At 40.0% G+C, this 18,315-nt stretch overlaps 2 protein-coding genes across 4 annotated transcripts; both read right to left on the reverse strand.

Annotated features, from left to right (window-relative positions):
- Positions 1–4,709: 4,709 nt before the first annotated feature.
- irf8 (interferon regulatory factor 8) lies at positions 4,710–9,630 on the reverse strand. Its single transcript, XM_058089371.1, has 9 exons — positions 8,355–9,630; positions 8,069–8,253; positions 7,521–7,704; positions 7,234–7,334; positions 7,097–7,154; positions 6,817–6,864; positions 5,756–6,151; positions 5,569–5,684; positions 4,710–5,506 (listed from the first exon to the last, which is right to left on the reverse strand). Exons 1-9 carry the CDS (start codon positions 8,452–8,454, stop codon positions 5,315–5,317), a joined length of 1,380 nt encoding a protein of 459 aa, XP_057945354.1. The 5' UTR covers positions 8,455–9,630; the 3' UTR covers positions 4,710–5,314.
- A 157-nt stretch (positions 9,631–9,787) lies between these two features.
- Positions 9,788–18,231, reverse strand: dusp22a (dual specificity phosphatase 22a). 3 transcript variants are annotated; one of them, XM_058089375.1, is made up of 8 exons: positions 18,140–18,231; positions 17,930–17,978; positions 16,843–16,876; positions 16,184–16,266; positions 15,582–15,631; positions 13,278–13,352; positions 12,919–13,090; positions 9,788–10,222 (listed from the first exon to the last, which is right to left on the reverse strand). In XM_058089375.1, the coding sequence occupies exons 2-8, from the start codon at positions 17,948–17,950 to the stop codon at positions 10,037–10,039; spliced, it is 621 nt and encodes a 206-aa protein (XP_057945358.1). In that variant the 5' UTR covers positions 17,951–17,978; positions 18,140–18,231; the 3' UTR covers positions 9,788–10,036. The 3 variants fall into 3 exon arrangements, with proteins under 3 accessions (XP_057945358.1, XP_057945359.1, XP_057945357.1); XM_058089376.1 differs by lacking the exon at positions 18,140–18,231 and adding an exon at positions 18,071–18,127; XM_058089374.1 differs by lacking the exons at positions 17,930–17,978; positions 18,140–18,231 and having other exon boundaries at positions 16,843–17,919.
- Between the last annotated feature and the right edge of the window lie 84 nt (positions 18,232–18,315).

The raw sequence follows: 18,315 nt of genomic DNA on the forward strand, positions 1-18,315 counted from the left end.
ACTTTCTGTCCAGGTCTGTGGTTACAGACAGCAGCAGCTCCTTCACATACCCTGGAACCCTTTTAGAGCAACTTTAAATACCCCCATCCCGGAGCAGCACCTGCATGCAGGCCAGCCGGGCCAGCCAGTGTGTGACTTGTTGCTCAGAAAGAGGTTGTGTAATCGTCGTGACTAACACTGTCGGTCTAACGTTGTAGATAGACCAGCACAGTTCAAACCACAAACATCCTGTTCCTCAAGCAACAGATTTACATTGAGGCAATCACATACACAAACAACAATATCAGAGATTATTATTATAATATTATTATTTTATTTGTTTTTCAATTTCCGACAATTGCATTTGCCACTGGACATGTGTGTAAACCTCTTATAGGCAAATTCTAAAAAAAAAAGAAAAAGCTGCTAAATCCACATTGGTTTTACTCCATCATGTCAACTTTCTGAACTAACCTGACGTTTTTGTTTACTAGTACGGGTTTTTTTTTATAGTCACTAATTGTTTTTTTTAATAGTACAGGTGAATGAAATGGTTTGACTAGACCAGAGGTCACCAAACTTTTTACAGTCATGTACCCTTTCGGACATTTGACCTGTACCCCCTACATACTTGAAAAACATAAACCATTTTATGTTAATCAACTCAAAATATCAAACATAATTAATTTGTGTATGTGTCTGGTTTCCGAGTGTCCTTGAATGCAGCAGCAACTTGTACCCAAGGAGTTACAGTATGTGATGAACCTGAATGCATCATTCAGCACTAACAGCAGTTTGCTAATTTTAATCCTGCTGATCCTGTTGATTATCAAGTGTCCATAATCTGAGTGGAATCTTGACATGGTGTCCCAACTCTAAAAATCTAAAAACTACCTCCTTCTTAATAATATTCAAAATATAAAGATACATACAACCAACGATAAAACCTAACCTTCATGATTAAATACTCTTAAAGCACTAAATAATCATTTAAACGTTCTTATTTGCTGGTATGATGCACACTGACCAATGAACAATTTGGCGCTGTGTCTTCTTCCTTCTCCGGTCTCCTTGTGCTGTGAGGCGGTTTCAGTACCTTGGCAGGTTTGTTCCATAGAACAACAGCTTGAATGGAGTGAGCACTTTTGTCAGTCATACAGTCTATTTGTCTCTGCGACATAGGCGATATAGTAGAAATATATAGTAGATTGCAATATTTTTTTTTCATTTTTTTTTTTCATTGTACTTGTCATTGTACACAAAACTGTGTAAAAATGTCATTTGTTTGTAGTTGTTCCTCTCTGAGTGAGGCCGGAAGAGCAGCACTTTGCCGATACATCATAATCGGGCTGATTAATCAACCCACCGATTAATTGGTTGAGCTCTAATCCGGTTGGATACAAGTATACGTTGTTTGCTGTACACTCATTTATTATTGCTTTTCTGGCCATGATCCTTTCCATTCTATTCTATTCTATTCTATTCTATTCTATTCTATTCTATTCTATTCTATTCTATTCTATTCTATTCTATTCTATTCTATTCTATTCTATTCTATTCTATTCTATTCTATTCTATTCTATTCAAGCATCTATCAGCATCCGTGTTATTTCTCTAGTATCTGACGTCACCTTCCCTGTTGCCCACATCCCGTCTGCTTTGCATTCACCCAACACACACAAAGTGAGAGCAGCAAAGCGTGAGATGCATGTCAATACGTCGCTCATGCATCCCCCAGGACGCTTGCCCCACCCGGGTGTTCCCCTCAAACGTCAGCACCATCTTCCTTCTTTACCATTAAGTTTTGTTTCACCCAAATATGAAACTAGACTTGAACAGCTCAGCAGTATTTCTGTGGAAATGTGTAGGCTTGATGAAGTAGTTGTCACTGGTATGTATACTTACATACAAATCAACCTACTATACTGCGTTTCTATCTGCTATACTATTCGTTCATCTATGCAATGCATGGACTTCCGTGGTGTTTACAAATGTCAGGAGTCCTCCATGGCATGTCTGCATGTTGTCTGTTCCTCTTTTTGTGGGAGAAGTTGGGTGCTGGATCATCTTCCTGGGCTCCTTCCTCTGTTTCCTGTCCACATCAGATCAGGCGGTCAAGGATCTTGTCAGAGTGCAGCAACCAGGGCAATGACTGATGCAACATCCCATCTGTCCCCTCACACACTGGACGACCCACAATGTATTTATCTTTTAACTGTTACAGCTGATCCTGCAGGCCTGTGATAGCATGCACACTTTGGACACATTATCAGTATAGTTATGTATCTGTGCTGCGTGGGAGTAAGTTAGATTGTGTGTTCAAGGAATGAATATGTTAATTGCATCATCAAATATTTGAGCACTTCATGAATGTGCTGCAAATTATACAAGTTTCCATCCAACAAAATAAGACACCTGGAAGAAACCAAAGAGTAGGTGTGAAACAAGAACAACTTTAAACCGATACTAATAAGAGGATATGAAGCTCGATCAGTGTGTGTGTGTGTGTGTGTGTGTGTGAGAGTGAAGCCGTGGGAGGCTTTCTCCCTGCGTTCCAGGATGTGGGATCTCAGTCCACCTGTGTACGCTCCTAGTTCCTCTCTGTCAGCCACACTGGTTCTAAACCAGTTGGCTCCCCAGAGGCCTGACCAATATTAGCGTCTTGTGACTCAACCTGACCTGCTACACAACCTTGGAAAATAATCTTTTGGAAACTTTTTGACCAAAGTTGACTTTTTGGGGTAATTTTTTAAATAGACGCTGTTATTTTTTGGTCTGTTATCCGACCACTGACCTCAGATACATCTCATGTCATCATTCAAAATATTCTTTATATCAGAATGAGAGGTGTTTTTTTCCTCATATCTGTTCTTGTAAGATTGTAGTGGGAAAAAAAATCCAAAACATAAACATATTATGAATGCATTAGAACTATAAACACTATTAACAGTAAAAATTACTCACTAAAACTTTGACAAAAAAAGTGGTGCTGGTAGAGCATTGACAAGGATCACAAACCTAGTGATATGAACTTTGACCTTTGGTCAACTGCTGGGTTCCCCATCCCAGCTGAGGGCCCCCGAGGGCTAACAAACAAGAAAAGTGTCTCTCAGCAAATAATAACACGCATTTTGTGCACTCATTAGTCAGTTGGTCATAAAATTTACACGCTTGGAGAAGTTAAATAAAAGAAAATAAATAAAACAAGTGGGTGAGTCTACTCTTTAGTTATTCATTCATTCATTCATTTTCTACCGCTTTTCCTCACGAGGGTCGCGATGGGTGCTGGAGCCTATCCCAGCTGTCTTCGGGCGTGAGGCGGGGTACACCCTGGACTGGTCGCCAGCCAATCACAGGGCACATATAGACAAACAACCATTCACACTCACATTCATACCTATGGACAATTTGGAGTCGCCAATTAACCTAGCATGTTGTTGGAATGTGGGAGGAAACCGGAGTCTCTTTAGTTATTTGTGCTTTTATTTTATTAAAGAAGTGGCTTGTTGTATTACCTTATATTCTTATGAGAGGATCAGCCTTCTTCCAGTATGCAGCATAGAGCAGGTGGCCAGAAATGGCAACATCACTTCTGTTTGTTTCACGTCTCTAATGGTTAATTGTGGGAAGCCTCAGACGCCACAAAGAGATGTTGCAACACAACGACAACCACACTGCAGACACTGGATGTGAGCACAAAAGAGGCGCTGTTAGCAGAAATCTAGGAGAGCATGTGTCTTCTTCCCTTCCTGTTGCTCAGCCGACATTCAGTTTGAATGCAACACACTTTACATAGGTCAGGATTACTAAATATTACTCATAGGCTGTCTTTGTTCAAGGACTTTGATAGTTGAATCTCATTCCTGTAGTGGAAAATAATTGAGAATCAAAGTGGTTGTTTCATTTATTTCATTTATAGTAGCTTAATAGCATACTGTATATAAATAATAATTGCAAATATGTTTGTTATTTGTGCATGATTTCATGCTCTGGTGCGGTTTGTGGGCGGGTGGGGTCAGTCTGCTTCCTACGACATGTACAACTGTTCTAGTTCTGTGGAATTGAATAAAAAATCCCCTGTAACCACAAATGTACACACACACACACACATACACACACACATAAACAGAAATACTGCTTATGTATTTTACTCAGCGAGCAATCGGTTGACATCTTTCTGAGCTTGAACTGATGCCTGCACGTGTTCAATAGTGTTATCCATCTCAGTCCATCCATTTTCTATATCGCTTATCCGTGCAAGGAACAGAGTAAAAGATGCATTAAAATACAACATCCATACATTCATTCAGAGCTAAAAACAAGGCTAAAAGCGGGCACTACTATAATGTTCAGATTTCTATATGATAATATGAAGGTACCCAAGTTCATTCATTCATTTTCTACCACGGGGGTGCTGGAGCCTATCCCAGCTGTCTTCGGGCAAGAGGCGGGGTACACCCTGGACTGGTCGCCAGCCAATCACAGGGCACATATAGACAAACAACCATTCACACTCACATTCATACCTAGGGACAAGTCTACATATTTTATATACATTACTGTCAGACACACAAAAATTATGCACTTTTTCAAAATTAAGAAAACTTCAGATTTACTTCAATGGACTCATTTTGCTCCTGGGAATGTAAAGCTATCTTGCTATCAGTGTACTATTATTGTGCTGTCAGTGTACATTAAGAAAATAAGAAAATTCTGCAAACATACAATTTTATTAAGAATTGACTGATTAAAACATTTATAGATTAAGATTTCAAAGTGATGATAGTAAAACCTATCTATAATATACCAGGAATAACATACAAACTTACAGTCATATTTCATAAAGTTAAACACAGAAAAAAAATGCTCATTGAAGGGATTTCCAAGTTGACATTCAATGTACAGTGACGAGGCCTACAAAAATATAAACAAAGCAGGTCCCAAAAGTGATTTAACAACAACAGCTTTTAGCATAGATCTGTTGGTAGATGAAACAAACTTTAAAAAGAAACTTTAAAAAATGTCCCAGTATGATACGGTGCATGTCAACACCCTTGCATACTACAATAATAAACATTATGTTAATGAATGTCTTTCTGACAGCGTCACTCCAAACAGTATCATCCTTGTAGGTACCAGATTGTGTATTGGATCTGAATAGACTGCAGGTGTACCTTATGTTTTAGTTGATTTTTGCTGCTTTCATTGTCTTACAATGGAATGGAATGATGAAGAGGGTTCACTTCCTGCTTACCAAAAGCACTAATAAAAGCATAAACATTCCGATGAAGCTGAGAGTCAGAGTATGACCAAGTAGTAAGAAGCACTTGTGGTCTCAGGCGGTGATGGGCATGTTGTCCCTGTAGCAGGTGGACCTTTGTGGACCGCTGTAGCCGCACAGGTCCTGGTAAATGCGGGCCATCTGCTCTGCTGAGACGTCCTCACACAGTTCCATGTTGGCGCAGTATGTCTGCGGGCGGCGCGAGTTCACTGCCTCCAGCAGCTGTTGGCACTTCACCACAGTGATCTGCAACAGCCGAGCAGAGTTGAACAACTAAACTGAAGAAAAATGTGATAGCTAGTCCTCACCTGCACAATTATAAGCTTGTTCTTGGCAGTGTTGAGGTCGTGAAACTCCTCTCCAAAGCACAAGGTTACTCTTGGATCAGGCGCTGGAAAATGACCCTCCTGGTGAAGCTGCAGGGCTACAGCATGAAAGACAAAGTTAGAAGCTCTTTGTGAGATGTTTTAGAAGCAGAAACAAGCAAGGGCTCACCTTGAAGGAACCTCCCCGTGTCAAAAATCTTCACCACAGCATCCCTCTCCAGTTTACAAGGCACGGGGCTGTAATGTGACTCCACGTTGGCCAGTCCACTCCAGAAAACTCTGCTCTGGCACAGCCTCTTGATGAATATCCCCTCCTGGTTAGCCCGCAGCAGGAGCCCTCGCTCCAGGTGGCCCAGGAGCTTGTGGGTCACATGACGCTGTCGTTCATAGTCGATGAGCTCGGCGGATGGGAAGTAAACGCTCTGCATGCTGTCGGAGCTGTATGGGGCGCCGCGACCCGGGTGCTGCTGGCACGGGGAGATGCGACAGCCTTCGGGATGTGTCACCAGCGTGTTGCTCATCAGCTTTCCTCCGTAGTAGAAGTCGATCATCATTTGGGAGAAGGCTGGAGGACACAAAGATGATGATGCAAAAATATTACCATCTCACAAACGTCAACATACAGTATTTCTTTTGTATGAATGTAGAATAAGTAATCCAATATCCAACATGAATATCTTTAAAACAAACAATTTCCCATGTGCTACCTTGGTGGTGTAATGATACACACTGCTGCGTAAAAATTGTGATGAGTATAAAAATGTGAATGTAGCGATTTATTGTCTCTCATTGCTGTTTATGCTCAATAGAACTGTCAGATGTCCTCACCATTTTAATGCTACATCTCGAGTGGGGTTATGAAATACAAATACAGGAATAGCAAAGCATATTTTCCACTTTTATACATGTAAATGTGAACAGAAAAATGCATTTTAAACATTTTTTTTTGCAAACAATCACTGTGATGACAGATCACAACCTTTCCATTTGTGAGTACTGAGTACTCACTGACTACGAAGGCAACTTGTTGTTGTTGTGTTTTGTTTACATTTATGCAAGTGCAACATTCAAGTGTGTATCCACTTGACTAACAGCCCATACCCATGTTTCCTGTTTTGTTCACTTCACAACTGATGTTATTGAAATTTACTTTCAGGTTTCTGATCAGGCTAAGTGGTTATGGCGCTTTACATTGAAAAATATGACGTGTGTATGCGTTGAAATAATTACCTGAGCATAGAGTGCCAGATGGTAACGGGTCCTGATGCAGGGAGAAAGCTGTGGTACACAGAGACAACTTAAAAGTGTACTTTTCAATCACGCTGTTGTGTCATTACTTTGCCTCATCATCAGAAATATTTATACAACAACGGAATAATCACCCTAGTCAGCAGAGTTCAACAGGATGTTAGTCAATGCTTCCATTGCAGCGAGCATCCAGCAAACAACAGACAAGCTTGTCACATCTCATGAATACATTTTACGGTAGTGGAAAATGTTGATTTCTTACCACTGACACTGGTCTGGGGCCAGTACTCCGGGCTGGTCTGAATGCTGCAGCCTTCTTCCTGCAAAAAAAAGCAAATATCAATGTAGTAGCATGTCATGAAGAAAGACTCGGACAAATACTGTAAGACAGAGCTTTACCTCTTTAATGAGTCCGTCTATGCCTGTAGGGCTGCAGTCCATGTCGGTCATGTCGCCAGAGCTGCTGGCAGCAGCCACCACCACCACAGAACTTCTTCCATCTTTGCATCAACAGTAGAAGAAAACACCAAACTCTGCTCAGGTTCCAAACATACTAGTTTCCACATCATGATTATGTCATGAAGGACACTAGACCCTTTAAACATCATTTAATTTTCACAACATTCGCTATTTATATCTGACAGATGATGAGAGATTTGAACACTGTCCGATGTCCAAGAGCTTACGTTTCTGCTCGTCTTCAGGTACGATTCGGTAGACTTTGTATGGTTCAGAGATGTCCAGCTGAGACCTTTCTGTCACCTCTTCAAAGTCGGGACTTTTATTTAGCGCACAACGCAGCCTGGTCTTCCAAGTCGCTGGTTCTGCCTTGTCGCCCTCCTTAAATTTGCCTTTAAACACGGCCCATGCCTGCAAGACATGTGACGTATAGTTGTCATTCACATTTAATACTTGTTTTTTTTCATGTTTTTATATGGCTATTTCTATTATTTAAATACAGTATGGAAACAGCTCAAACATATGTCAGGTTAACTCAATGTAATGTAATATTATTATTATTAGTCATTATTATCATTATGATTAATTATACACAGGTATTTCAATAACAATAATGATAATATTGACATAATAATAGATTGTTTATTATTTTCCGTATAAAGAAATTACATTAACAGATTAACACCGTGATTTGTAGGTAGGCAACACTAAAATAGCCTGTTTTAAAGAATACCACATGAAATACAGCCAATTTTCAAGTGTAATGTGGGCCAACCTTAAAGATGGATGCGTCTACGTCTTGGTTGTAATCTTGTTTCCCTGCGTGTTTCCATGGAATTCGGAACATGGTTCGACTTTCATCCTCCCACAGGAGTCCAGAGTACTGTCCACTCTGGATCTGCTCCATCAGCCACTGCTTCAGTCTCCGACCTCCTGAGTTCGCCATCGTGTTTGGGACAACTAAAGCAAAAAGTACAGGAAAGTCTTACTTAAAAAAAGTGATTAAAAAAATTAAAAGGAAAATTGTAAATTTCGTTAAAAGCGAAAGTAAAAGCACTTACAATGAGATGTTGATGTAGCTGTCAGATGTTTGAACTGATTCCAACAAGCGACCCTATCTGGTTTATTGTCGCCTTGTCTTGAATGGTATGACGACTGCATGTCCACGCTCACCAATCGACGGCATCCAAGCTACGTCAGGCTCCGCCCATTACGGAAGTGTAGTTCTCTTAACTGGGAGCATTTACAAGAAATGGTTTGACCTAGCTGACAGGCTGGCTTTAATGTTCCTGCCCGCGACAATAATCCTTGAAGGGAGCGTCAAAAGTAAACTTGTGGCTTGGGGATTTCTGTAGATTCCTCCTTTTGCCACCCTGTTCTGAGAACATGATACCATTTATTATAACTCAGCATCAGTGAGCTGTGTTGGTAATTTTCCACTTGACTGAGATCTGATTACCACTTATACATTATTATTGTACAGGGTCGAGCTTTGCCATCAGTGGTTAAACAAAGAGAATAAATATAATCTTAATCCATTGAAATCCATTTATTGTTGATAAATATCATGCACAGTTTTCATTTTTGTAATTGTCAGTGATTGCATTTTATTTAAAAAACACAACGATGTGCACCCGCGACCTTAATGAGGACAAGCGGCATAGAAAATAAATGAATAAAAATGCAATTAAACTAATTGTTCCAATAAAGCTAAAAAAAATCATTACACTCAAAAAGTTTGAAATCAGACCTTATAATCAGGAAGACTAGTGTTTGGACTTCGGAGATTCTTCATTAAGGAGAAACAATTTAATGATTTACTTAAAAGGAAAATGTGCGCAAATTTTCCAGAAACAGTCCACACCTGTCCTTTCTGATTACCATATTGACCCGAATATAGGCCACCCTGAATACAAGTTATTTTCCCGTTTTTGGAAATGTTTTTCCAATGTTTTTAAAACAAAATCTTTTTATAAATCACTTTTTCAATATCATCCACATTTATATTAACGGCTGCATGGTGTATGAGGTTAGCACGCAGGCCAAAGAACTAGGAGACGTGGGTTTCCTCCCACATTCCAAAAACATGCTAGGTTAATTGGTGACTCCAAATTGTCCATAGGTATGAATGTGAGTGTGAATGGTTGTTTGTCTATATGTGCCCTGTGATTGGCTGGCGACCAGTCCAGGGTGTACCTCGCCTCTCGCCCGAAGACAGCTGGGATAGGCTCCAGCATGCCCGCGACCCTCATGAGGATAAGCGGTACAGGAAATGGATGGCTATGCGGATATGGATACCCCCCCTCCACTCTCTCCCTTTGGGGTCTGCAAACACAGAGGCCTGTTGCTTTGCATTTATGATTCTCTAGACCACAACTATACGAGTCTCTTTGTGACTGTTTTCAAAGGAAAAAAGTACCATTTTATATTCGGGTAAATAGGGTAATTTACACAAAGCATTAAAGCAGTAGTCCACAGACACAACTTGTTCACCTAGTGCGCAACTATGGCGCATCTTTAAGGCTGCTGAGCATATTGCAACAGTTTGACAGGATCCACATGGAAGCACAGGCGATGTCATCATGGCTAAAGTGCTGAGGCATTTCAGAGTAAGGCGTCTGAGCACTGATGGGCTCGGTGAAGAAACTAAGGAGGTACTCGGGGTGAGGTATGTACAGCCTGCATCGACCCATTACAAAAGGGGTTAGCATGAAGTATAAATTAGGTATTTTGGCTTCATGTTTTAGCTGCTGCCTTCAGGGTGAGTTGACGGCAGAGAGCAACCGTCCATGTCTTGTTTTATCCAGCGCTGGTCTCCACCTCGCCTCTGGGATTCTTGTTGCTCTGTGTATTGGATCAGCAGGGCGCCCACCTGCTCCGGGTCATTAAACGGACTGGGTTGGAAACTGGACTGCAGCCATGCTCGGTACTATGGGCACATGAGCAAATTAAGCATCAGCACCATCATCATTTTAGTTATAATTACATAAATTAGCGGTTCTAATCCTGTGTTTTTATGTTCAAATCAGGGCCATGTATTTTTACTCTCAAAACATGCTGTGGGCTGCTAAGAAAATAGTTGCTGGCTGCAGGACAGACACCCCTCTCCTAAATTCTATATAATTTAAAGTTTTAAAAAACTCTTAAAGTTGCACAAAAAAATGCCCCATCATCGATCCATCATCAAATTTTCAGAGATTTCAGTGAGCATCAATGAATAATTCCACAATTGTGTGATGATATCCATAAAACCGAAGTGGAACCTTTGTCCTGAAAAAGACTGTGTCTGACCTTTAATGTTCCACTCTGCATAAATCCAATATGTCAGATGTGTCAGACGAGTATGATAACATGAGGATCTAAGGTTTTAATGAGCCACTTCACACTACCTGTGCTCCTGTATTTTACAGGTCTTTCATTGCAGGTTATTGTGTCATAAAGTTTGGTTTTATATAGATTAAGGAACATAAAACATTATTATATATATATATATATCCGTAAACACGTATTCCCTGATAAAAGTAGGAGCTAACAGACTGATACAGTCATACTGGTGGACATCGTCATCATATTTTCAAGTGAGTGAACTGTGAACTTCCTTTTGACTCCAAGTATCACACAAAAAGAGATAATACATGACATGGATGACAAAATTATAACTGTGTAGAATCTCGTATAAGAGCTGCATCAAGCGACACAGACTTGATACAACTTTTTTCTTGAATTTTCACCGCGGGGGGACAATGACTTCTGGCACGGTTGGACTCATGCAGTGTATTAACATGACAAGGCACATGGGAGTCTTTGTTTTAAGCCTTTCAATTCTGCTGAATCATATGTGAGCAAATAGACCCGATCCCGGACAAACCTCTGTGTGCATATGATGCGGGAGTGGTATGTCTCTTGTCTTGTGTATCTCTCTTGTGATTGTGACTTTTCTTCTTTGAGCTGCAGAACAGGAACCTGCTGCAAGCTAGTTTTTTAACTGAGTCAGGCCAAATTCAGTGTAACGGTTGTGTTTAATTCTTCCTGTTGAACAAATGACATGAAATGAGTAACTAGTTACGTGCTCTGTTTGGCCGTATGATAACCGGGACAGCTTACGGAAATCAAGACATACGTACTTTTGGCAATGAATTTCAATGACAACCAAAGCGTGCCAAAACCAGGGCAGACGAAAACCAAGGTACCACTGTATTTTTACTCTCTAAAGTAACTACATAATGTTACCAAAGTAATACAAAAAGTTGACAGTATGATGCAGTGGAGTTCTACATCACAATTTTAAACAAAATGAGGTAATTTTATCACAAAATACTATGATATATTTATTGTTTTGAGGTAAACTAGTTAAGTTTGAGTAAACCTCATATGTCATTCCTCTTCTTACGCTCCCACAGACAAGACAATTTGACAGGATGTGAACATGCCTACTACAGTGTAAAAAAAACCCACTGATTTCATCCGGAGTCTCACTTTCTATTGAAGGGAGATGTGGGAAAACTCACAAGTAGACATGCTATTTCCCCTAAAACCCTCGAAATCAGTGCATGCAAACATGTTGTAAGATGCTGACAGTGATGCAAAACAAGTGATGAGCAGTACCAAGTTAATGCAATCCCAGCAAACCCCCCATTCCGCCCACCGGCGGTTCCCCTTCCCTGCCCTGTGGCTTGGTCAGTGCTGGTGGAATGGCAGCCAGCATAAACACACTGCATCTTACTAAATGTGAAACCTATCAAAATGACAAGCCAATCTTAAGTGTGACAGTTTGAAATGGGGTATATGGACAATGTAGTCTAGTAGTACAATGAATATTTGCTGCTGGAAAAATAATACTCATGTCACATAAGGTACGCTTACACAATCAATAACTAACAGACATAAAGATATTGTCTGAGAGTTATGAATTAAATAATATGTTTATTGTGGTTATAATGGCACCTTACAGTAGCTATTTGTAATATTATGATAGCTCTCCCTCAACCAATTCACAGACTTTCAAGACTAGTTTTATACATACATACTCCAAATGGTTATTATTCTATATTAGAATAAAATTTTTAATGTATATACCAGATTGCACATTGTTTATTACGGGGTTTATCTCCAGCTTTAAGACCATGGGCTCTAATTTTGTAGACCAGGCGCAGGCGTGGCGTGCCAATGTGGTGTGCCAGCGCACTTTGCAATTTTCATGAGCAGTGAAGTCTGGTGCACCGTGTGCACCCACGCCTCTGTTCCTCCCACCGGCGCAAGTGGAAAAGAGGGAGGAGAGAAGGTGAGAGGGTTTAACACAATGGAGTATAATCTTAACCAATCAAATGAACGCCTCTCATTGCTTCCAAATACGAATGGGCCCACTGGACATCAATGTGTGTCACCATGGTCGGACCTGGCGAGCTTTCAGGGGACCTTCGGCACATTGTTTTGTCACAAAATTGTCACTGCACCAAGCTCAAAATGTTGATACCTCCCCTAGTGTGCCGCCATGCCCATAAATGGTTACACTCAAACATTGTTATCCAAAATTCAAGCACTTTTACAATTTTAAAAAGGCTGTGAAAATTATGCACTGAACATTTGTCATATGTCATTAATAATGTGTAAACTTCTCGAGTGTACCTCAGAGACTTGTGTCGTCTGGTACTCCTGCAGCTGCTGCTGGAAACCACAGTTGGGGCCGACAAAGGAGCGCACGGCCTTGACTGCAGTGAGACACTCCTCCCAGCTGTAGTGAGTGACGGTCATCAGGTAGGCCACCACCATGGTGGTGCTGCGAGAGACACCTGCAAGGCTGCATGCAAGGGCACAAATAATGAATGGTCAGTCAGTCTTTTGTGGCCTTATACAGACCCATGTCAAAAATTGATATTGTGTATTGTGTATTATGTAATGTTGTGTGTAAAATTTTTAAACCTTCATTCTAGGATCATTGTGCATGACTTGAACTATTTTTTCACTTTCACTATTTATTCACCTACCAGTGAACAAGACACGCTCCTCCATTCAGGCGACATTCATGGATGAAACGGATGCAATCTTTAAAATGTTGCAACCTGTAAAAGAAGTAAACACACTTCAAATACTGCATTATTTGTTCAATCAAGAAGCAATTGTTGGTTTACAAGTACTGTGGCTTAAAAGGTTGTAAAGCTAAAAATAGCTGAAACATTATAGGAATTGAGAAAAGCATCTTGAATTGAAAGTACAAGGATGTGGCCGACACACTGCTTGTGGCTTGTTGAATTGGGATGTGATACGAGTCTAATAGTATGCATAGGACTCAAATAAAGTGAAATGCCTTACAATGAAGAAGCTACTTTACATAAATGGATGTGCCGGGTTGGGTCCAAAAGTAGTGCTCATACTGAGACTGTGTGCTTGATAAGGTTAGGCATTGTTTGAATGTGAACGATTCTGATTCAGATTCTCCTTTTCCATTGCGGTTCTTAACAATTCTCAATTACGATGCTTTTAAGAGTAAGGGTCATAAAAATTTGTATGGTTTAAATGAGACCGCTAACCAGAATTCTTTCTGGGTGAAATGTCTTACCTTCTTGAACTTTTTTTTTTCAACATCACCATGAATTTCTCACAGGGCTAATTTCCACCAGTATATAAATAAAGGTTATTCCTACAGGAGTACTAGTCAAAACAAACATAAGCCAACATAATGTAGTGGATATGAATTTTCCTTACAAGGAAACACTGATTTCACACAATCAAGAAGCACATAGCAGACTCCTGGGACCAGCTTCTTGTTACTCAACAGCAGACACAGTAACAGTCTCTGGCTAAAATAGACTCCACCGACACTTCTTCCTGAGACCCAAAGTTCAGAACTTGTCTCTTCAGCACTTTGTTGTGTCTTCCCAGCAACTGAGGCTTCCGCTCATCTTGTTTAATATGCAGAAATTGAGTATTATTTAAGTTTAAACCAGCTGAATCTGGCTAAAAGCAAATCATTGGCTCCCAAGACTCTGTGGAAGTAAAGTTTGGTTTTATTTTTAAGTTCAAGTGAAACTGATAGTGAAAATTAAATTATTTCTCAATATTATTTCTCACTTAACATGTGATGGGAGTTTTCACTCATCTAATGTGCATATTATAACATCATCAGGCTCAGAAATTGTCAGATCTCTGTCTCCATGATACACAACACGCTCATCAAAATATCTGATCCACTTGCCATTCTCCTATTTGCCTCTCACGCAAACACAGCCATCATCATCATCATCATCATTTACAGTGGAATCTTGAACTGCCTTCTCCACTATTAGAAGTGCTGCGCGGTCTGCTATGACTGTCCCCATATGCGCAGGTTTTTTTTCTTACATCCCTGCTCGGCTCCCACCACCATCCACCCCTGAGTTGTTCTGAAATCGGCAGTTAACCTCGCCACTCGCATCAGTCAAACTGGAGATTGTGACAGAGTGGGGATCATTTAAGATCTGGGTGGTCAAAGGCAACAGCCAGATGTCAGAGGTTTCCTTCCTCTGCAGCCTGAGGGAAGGTGCCTGATTGCAACACTGGAGGTAAGACCTCTCCACGCCAATCAGCAACTTCCATCCTGTCAAGCTCCTCTACTCATCTACTGAGTCACTTTATAAAGGATTAAAACGTACAGTAAACCCCAATATTTTAAATGCACAAATATATTACAGTGCCAGGCCATGACACTAACAGTAAGTGAACATAGAAGCACAACCCTGCCCAACCTTTACTGCAAGGAAAAGCTTAATCACTGCCCTCCACTGGCTATAAGATCTATTAAAAAAGTGGTAACCGGACATGTTTGATATGGATATTAAAACTGTGACTGACACTTTGGGAGAATGCTCTTGACGTGCCTTTGTGTTTGGTTCAAAATGTGTTAAGCTTGAGTTGCACGAACAGAAGATACACAGAACTCAACATAAACACTGTGACTCACAGACCACTGCCAGGGTGGAGGGCCAGCTCATGATGCTTACAACACCTACTGGATGACACATAGAATTATTCTATCGGGCTCTCTCTGCACTGTTAATACTCATCCAGCCACAGATATAGAAAAAAAATCAAATGCAACATTACTGCATTGGAGAATCACTACTTTTGCCTACATACTACACAAAAAGGTTTAGGTAACTATGAGATACATGTACTGTCACAAAGCCTTTTTTCTGTACATTAATAACAAACCCAATGGCATGACTCATCCAAATGTCAATGTCAGTGAAAAATGTGAGGAATAGGTCACATGGTATTAAAATGTCCAAGGTTGCATGTGTATTACTACTCACAGGTTCTCGCTGGAGGCATCCGCTGCATGAATGCAGAGGTAGGTCTTGTCCTGAGCAGCATACATTTACAAAAAACACAGGAGATTATATATCTACCATTGTCCATCATAAATATTATATTATATTATTATTACTATGATATATGATGTTCAATGCAATTTGAATGGACAGACTATAGCATCGACTATGAGGAGATGCCAATTTAATTTTTTATTTAATTAAATCTTCAGTGGCTGTATAGTAGCAATCAGACTGGCATCTCTTCAAAAAACTAGTTGCAATGTGTTTTTTGTCCACAGTGGGACAAATCCTTCTCCTTTGTGAACTTCAGGTTCCAAAGCCCTAGTAGCCCTTACACACTGAGCTACGACTATCGATTACCTAATATTGGGATGACTGCACAATGCAAATATACGATTCTTCATCACAAAAACTATTTATTGATGGTTGTCCATTCACACTCGCTCAAACAAATATAACTCGACACTGCCCTCTGCTGGCTAACAACACACACCACAATGTTAAAGACTTACTGAACACCTGGAATATAACAATTGGAAGGTAAGCATATGACATGTTCCCAGAATCTATATGACACTAACCTCAAACACAGGTCTAGCGTTGTTGTACACAGACAAGATATGGGTGATGCCATTCTGTGACAGGCTTTGGCGGTTTTCGGCATCTAGGTCAAAGACAGACAAGGGAAATGTAATCTACTATCAGAATATTTGAAAGCTGTGACACAATGATGGCTGACTATCAATGACAGTTACTCCCATGGTCACTTTGTGCTCGATCCACCTGCACAGTGGCTAAAGTTAGAGCACTTCAAATTCCATCTTAAGTGGGCCATGCACTGTAGTGACAAACACACTCATACCAATTCAGTTTGAGGAAGAGTAAAGAAACAGACAGTTAAAACTATAATTTTAAAGTTATTGGGCCCCATCACCTACATTGAAACTAAAATAGCTAGGGATGTATATCTCTGAACAAAAGAATAAAAGAACAATGACTTTGATGCTAATGAGAATAACTATACTATATAACAATATATATATGGTTTTATAAAATATATGTTCTAAATTCACAATATAATGGATAGTAAATTCACCTGATAAGACTTTTTAGTTTACCAAAAAAACTTTGGCTACATTCATCAGTTTAAGTAAAGTCAGGTTCAAATTCTTTGCATTTGTCCCACCTACTTAAATGTATTCAATAAAAGTACAAATAAATACTATATAGCTTTTCTTACCTCTTATATTCCCAAGGTAAAGGCCGTCAACAACCTGTGAAGCAGAAGTCATAGACATGTTGTACCCTTGTGAGTTTCTACATGATAGTCTGGCTTCAAAAACTTCCCCTAAAAAGGAACAAATGTGTCCTGACTTGAGTCTGATTGGATTTGAGGCTTAAGCCTTAAGAACCACCAAGCAGAGCTAAAGCAGCATTTCCCAGGGACATACAAGGACTGAAGCACTGAAGCGTCATCCCATCATGAAGTGGTGACTTCACCCTCGGTGCATCATTTCTATCAAATAATAATCATGTGTAAATGAGGATAACACTGATTATTATACTAACTATACTCTACTCGTTTTTTTCATTTATCAACGCTCAACATTGCACAACCTTTGCATAACACCTATACATTTAAAAACAAATACAAGTGAGCTACAGCTGAGTTATATATGCAATGTATATACAATATTTAATATTGCATGGCTTAAAAAGTAAGCAGATATAGTGTATTCCTTGGGGCGAAAAATCTTAATTTCTTACAGAGAATTTAATCAGGGAATGCTTGCAGATCAGTGTGATCTCAAAGTAACCACTCAAACAGTAACTGCTCAAATTATTTTTTTCTCTCAGTGGCAATTTTAAGCTGAAAGTGTAGACATAACCTTTTCGACACGAGGTAATGGATTTAGCCCAAGTTATCATGGTGATATAGCTGCGTCAAAAGAGTTGCAGGCAAGCCTGGCTTTACTTGCACATCCACTAAACTCACGTCGCAGTATACCACCTATGGACTTTGGTCCTTGCTGAATAACATTGCCAAAAGTAGGTGTATGCAAAGTCCACCCAACCTCCCGAAATCACTATTTCCTCTGCTACACAACACTGTTACGTTTGTTAAAGGATTTCTGCATGTGTGCACGTAAACAGATTTATCAAGATACCCCGTGACTAAAAGACACAAAAGTTTACAATAACAAAAACCTTAAACGGCCAACTTGAACGTAAACTGTCCAAATATGTCGTGATTCACGAATAATGTAATACAGACCACAAGTAACAACACACGAGAACACGAAGCAGTACATTATCTTGGAGCTTACCTTATTCATTCCATTGCCCATGTCTTTGTAGGCTGTTTATTATCTGAAACTGACAATTTTTCCTTTTTATTTTAAACGATGTTGCTCAAAAACACAAAGCTAAGCTACACTCTGGATTCTTAAATTGATAACACACATTACTTTCGATTGTCTGTTTGGCGATGTAACAGCGTTAAAATAAATCTGAAATTCATATATATTTGGTTAAACCTTGAAGACTTTATGATACTCCAGCAGTCTTCCGGATTGTTTTTGAGTAGACAACGCGTTCATCCGGGAAGTGACGCCACACTAGGCTGGTCACATCCGGGAAGTGACGTCACACGAGGGTGACCGGCTGCACTACTTTGTAAAAGCGCGTTTCTTCAGGATGGAACCTTACTGTG

Source organism: Doryrhamphus excisus, chromosome 12 (assembly GCF_030265055.1).
Source record: "Doryrhamphus excisus isolate RoL2022-K1 chromosome 12, RoL_Dexc_1.0, whole genome shotgun sequence".
Lineage (NCBI taxonomy): Eukaryota > Metazoa > Chordata > Actinopteri > Syngnathiformes > Syngnathidae > Doryrhamphus > Doryrhamphus excisus.

Excerpts from the sequence above, each read along its gene's own strand:
- irf8 (XM_058089371.1), bottom strand. The coding sequence starts at position 8,454 with ATGCAGTCGTCATACCATTCAAGACAAGGCGACAATAAACCAGATAGG. Across the intron at positions 7,705-8,068 it reads TAGACGCATCCATCTTTAAG|GCATGGGCCGTGTTTAAAGG; the intron begins GTTGGCCCACAT and ends CATGTCTTGCAG. Across the intron at positions 5,685-5,755 it reads CACGGGGAGGTTCCTTCAAG|CCCTGCAGCTTCACCAGGAG; the intron begins GTGAGCCCTTGC and ends TTCATGCTGTAG.
- dusp22a (XM_058089374.1), bottom strand. The coding sequence starts at position 16,900 with ATGTCTATGACTTCTGCTTCACAGGTTGTTGACGGCCTTTACCTTGGG. Across the intron at positions 13,091-13,277 it reads GGAGCGTGTCTTGTTCACTG|CCTTGCAGGTGTCTCTCGCA; the intron begins GTAGGTGAATAA and ends CCTTGCATGCAG. Across the intron at positions 10,223-12,918 it reads AGACGACACAAGTCTCTGAG|TACCGAGCATGGCTGCAGTC; the intron begins GTACACTCGAGA and ends ATGTGCCCATAG.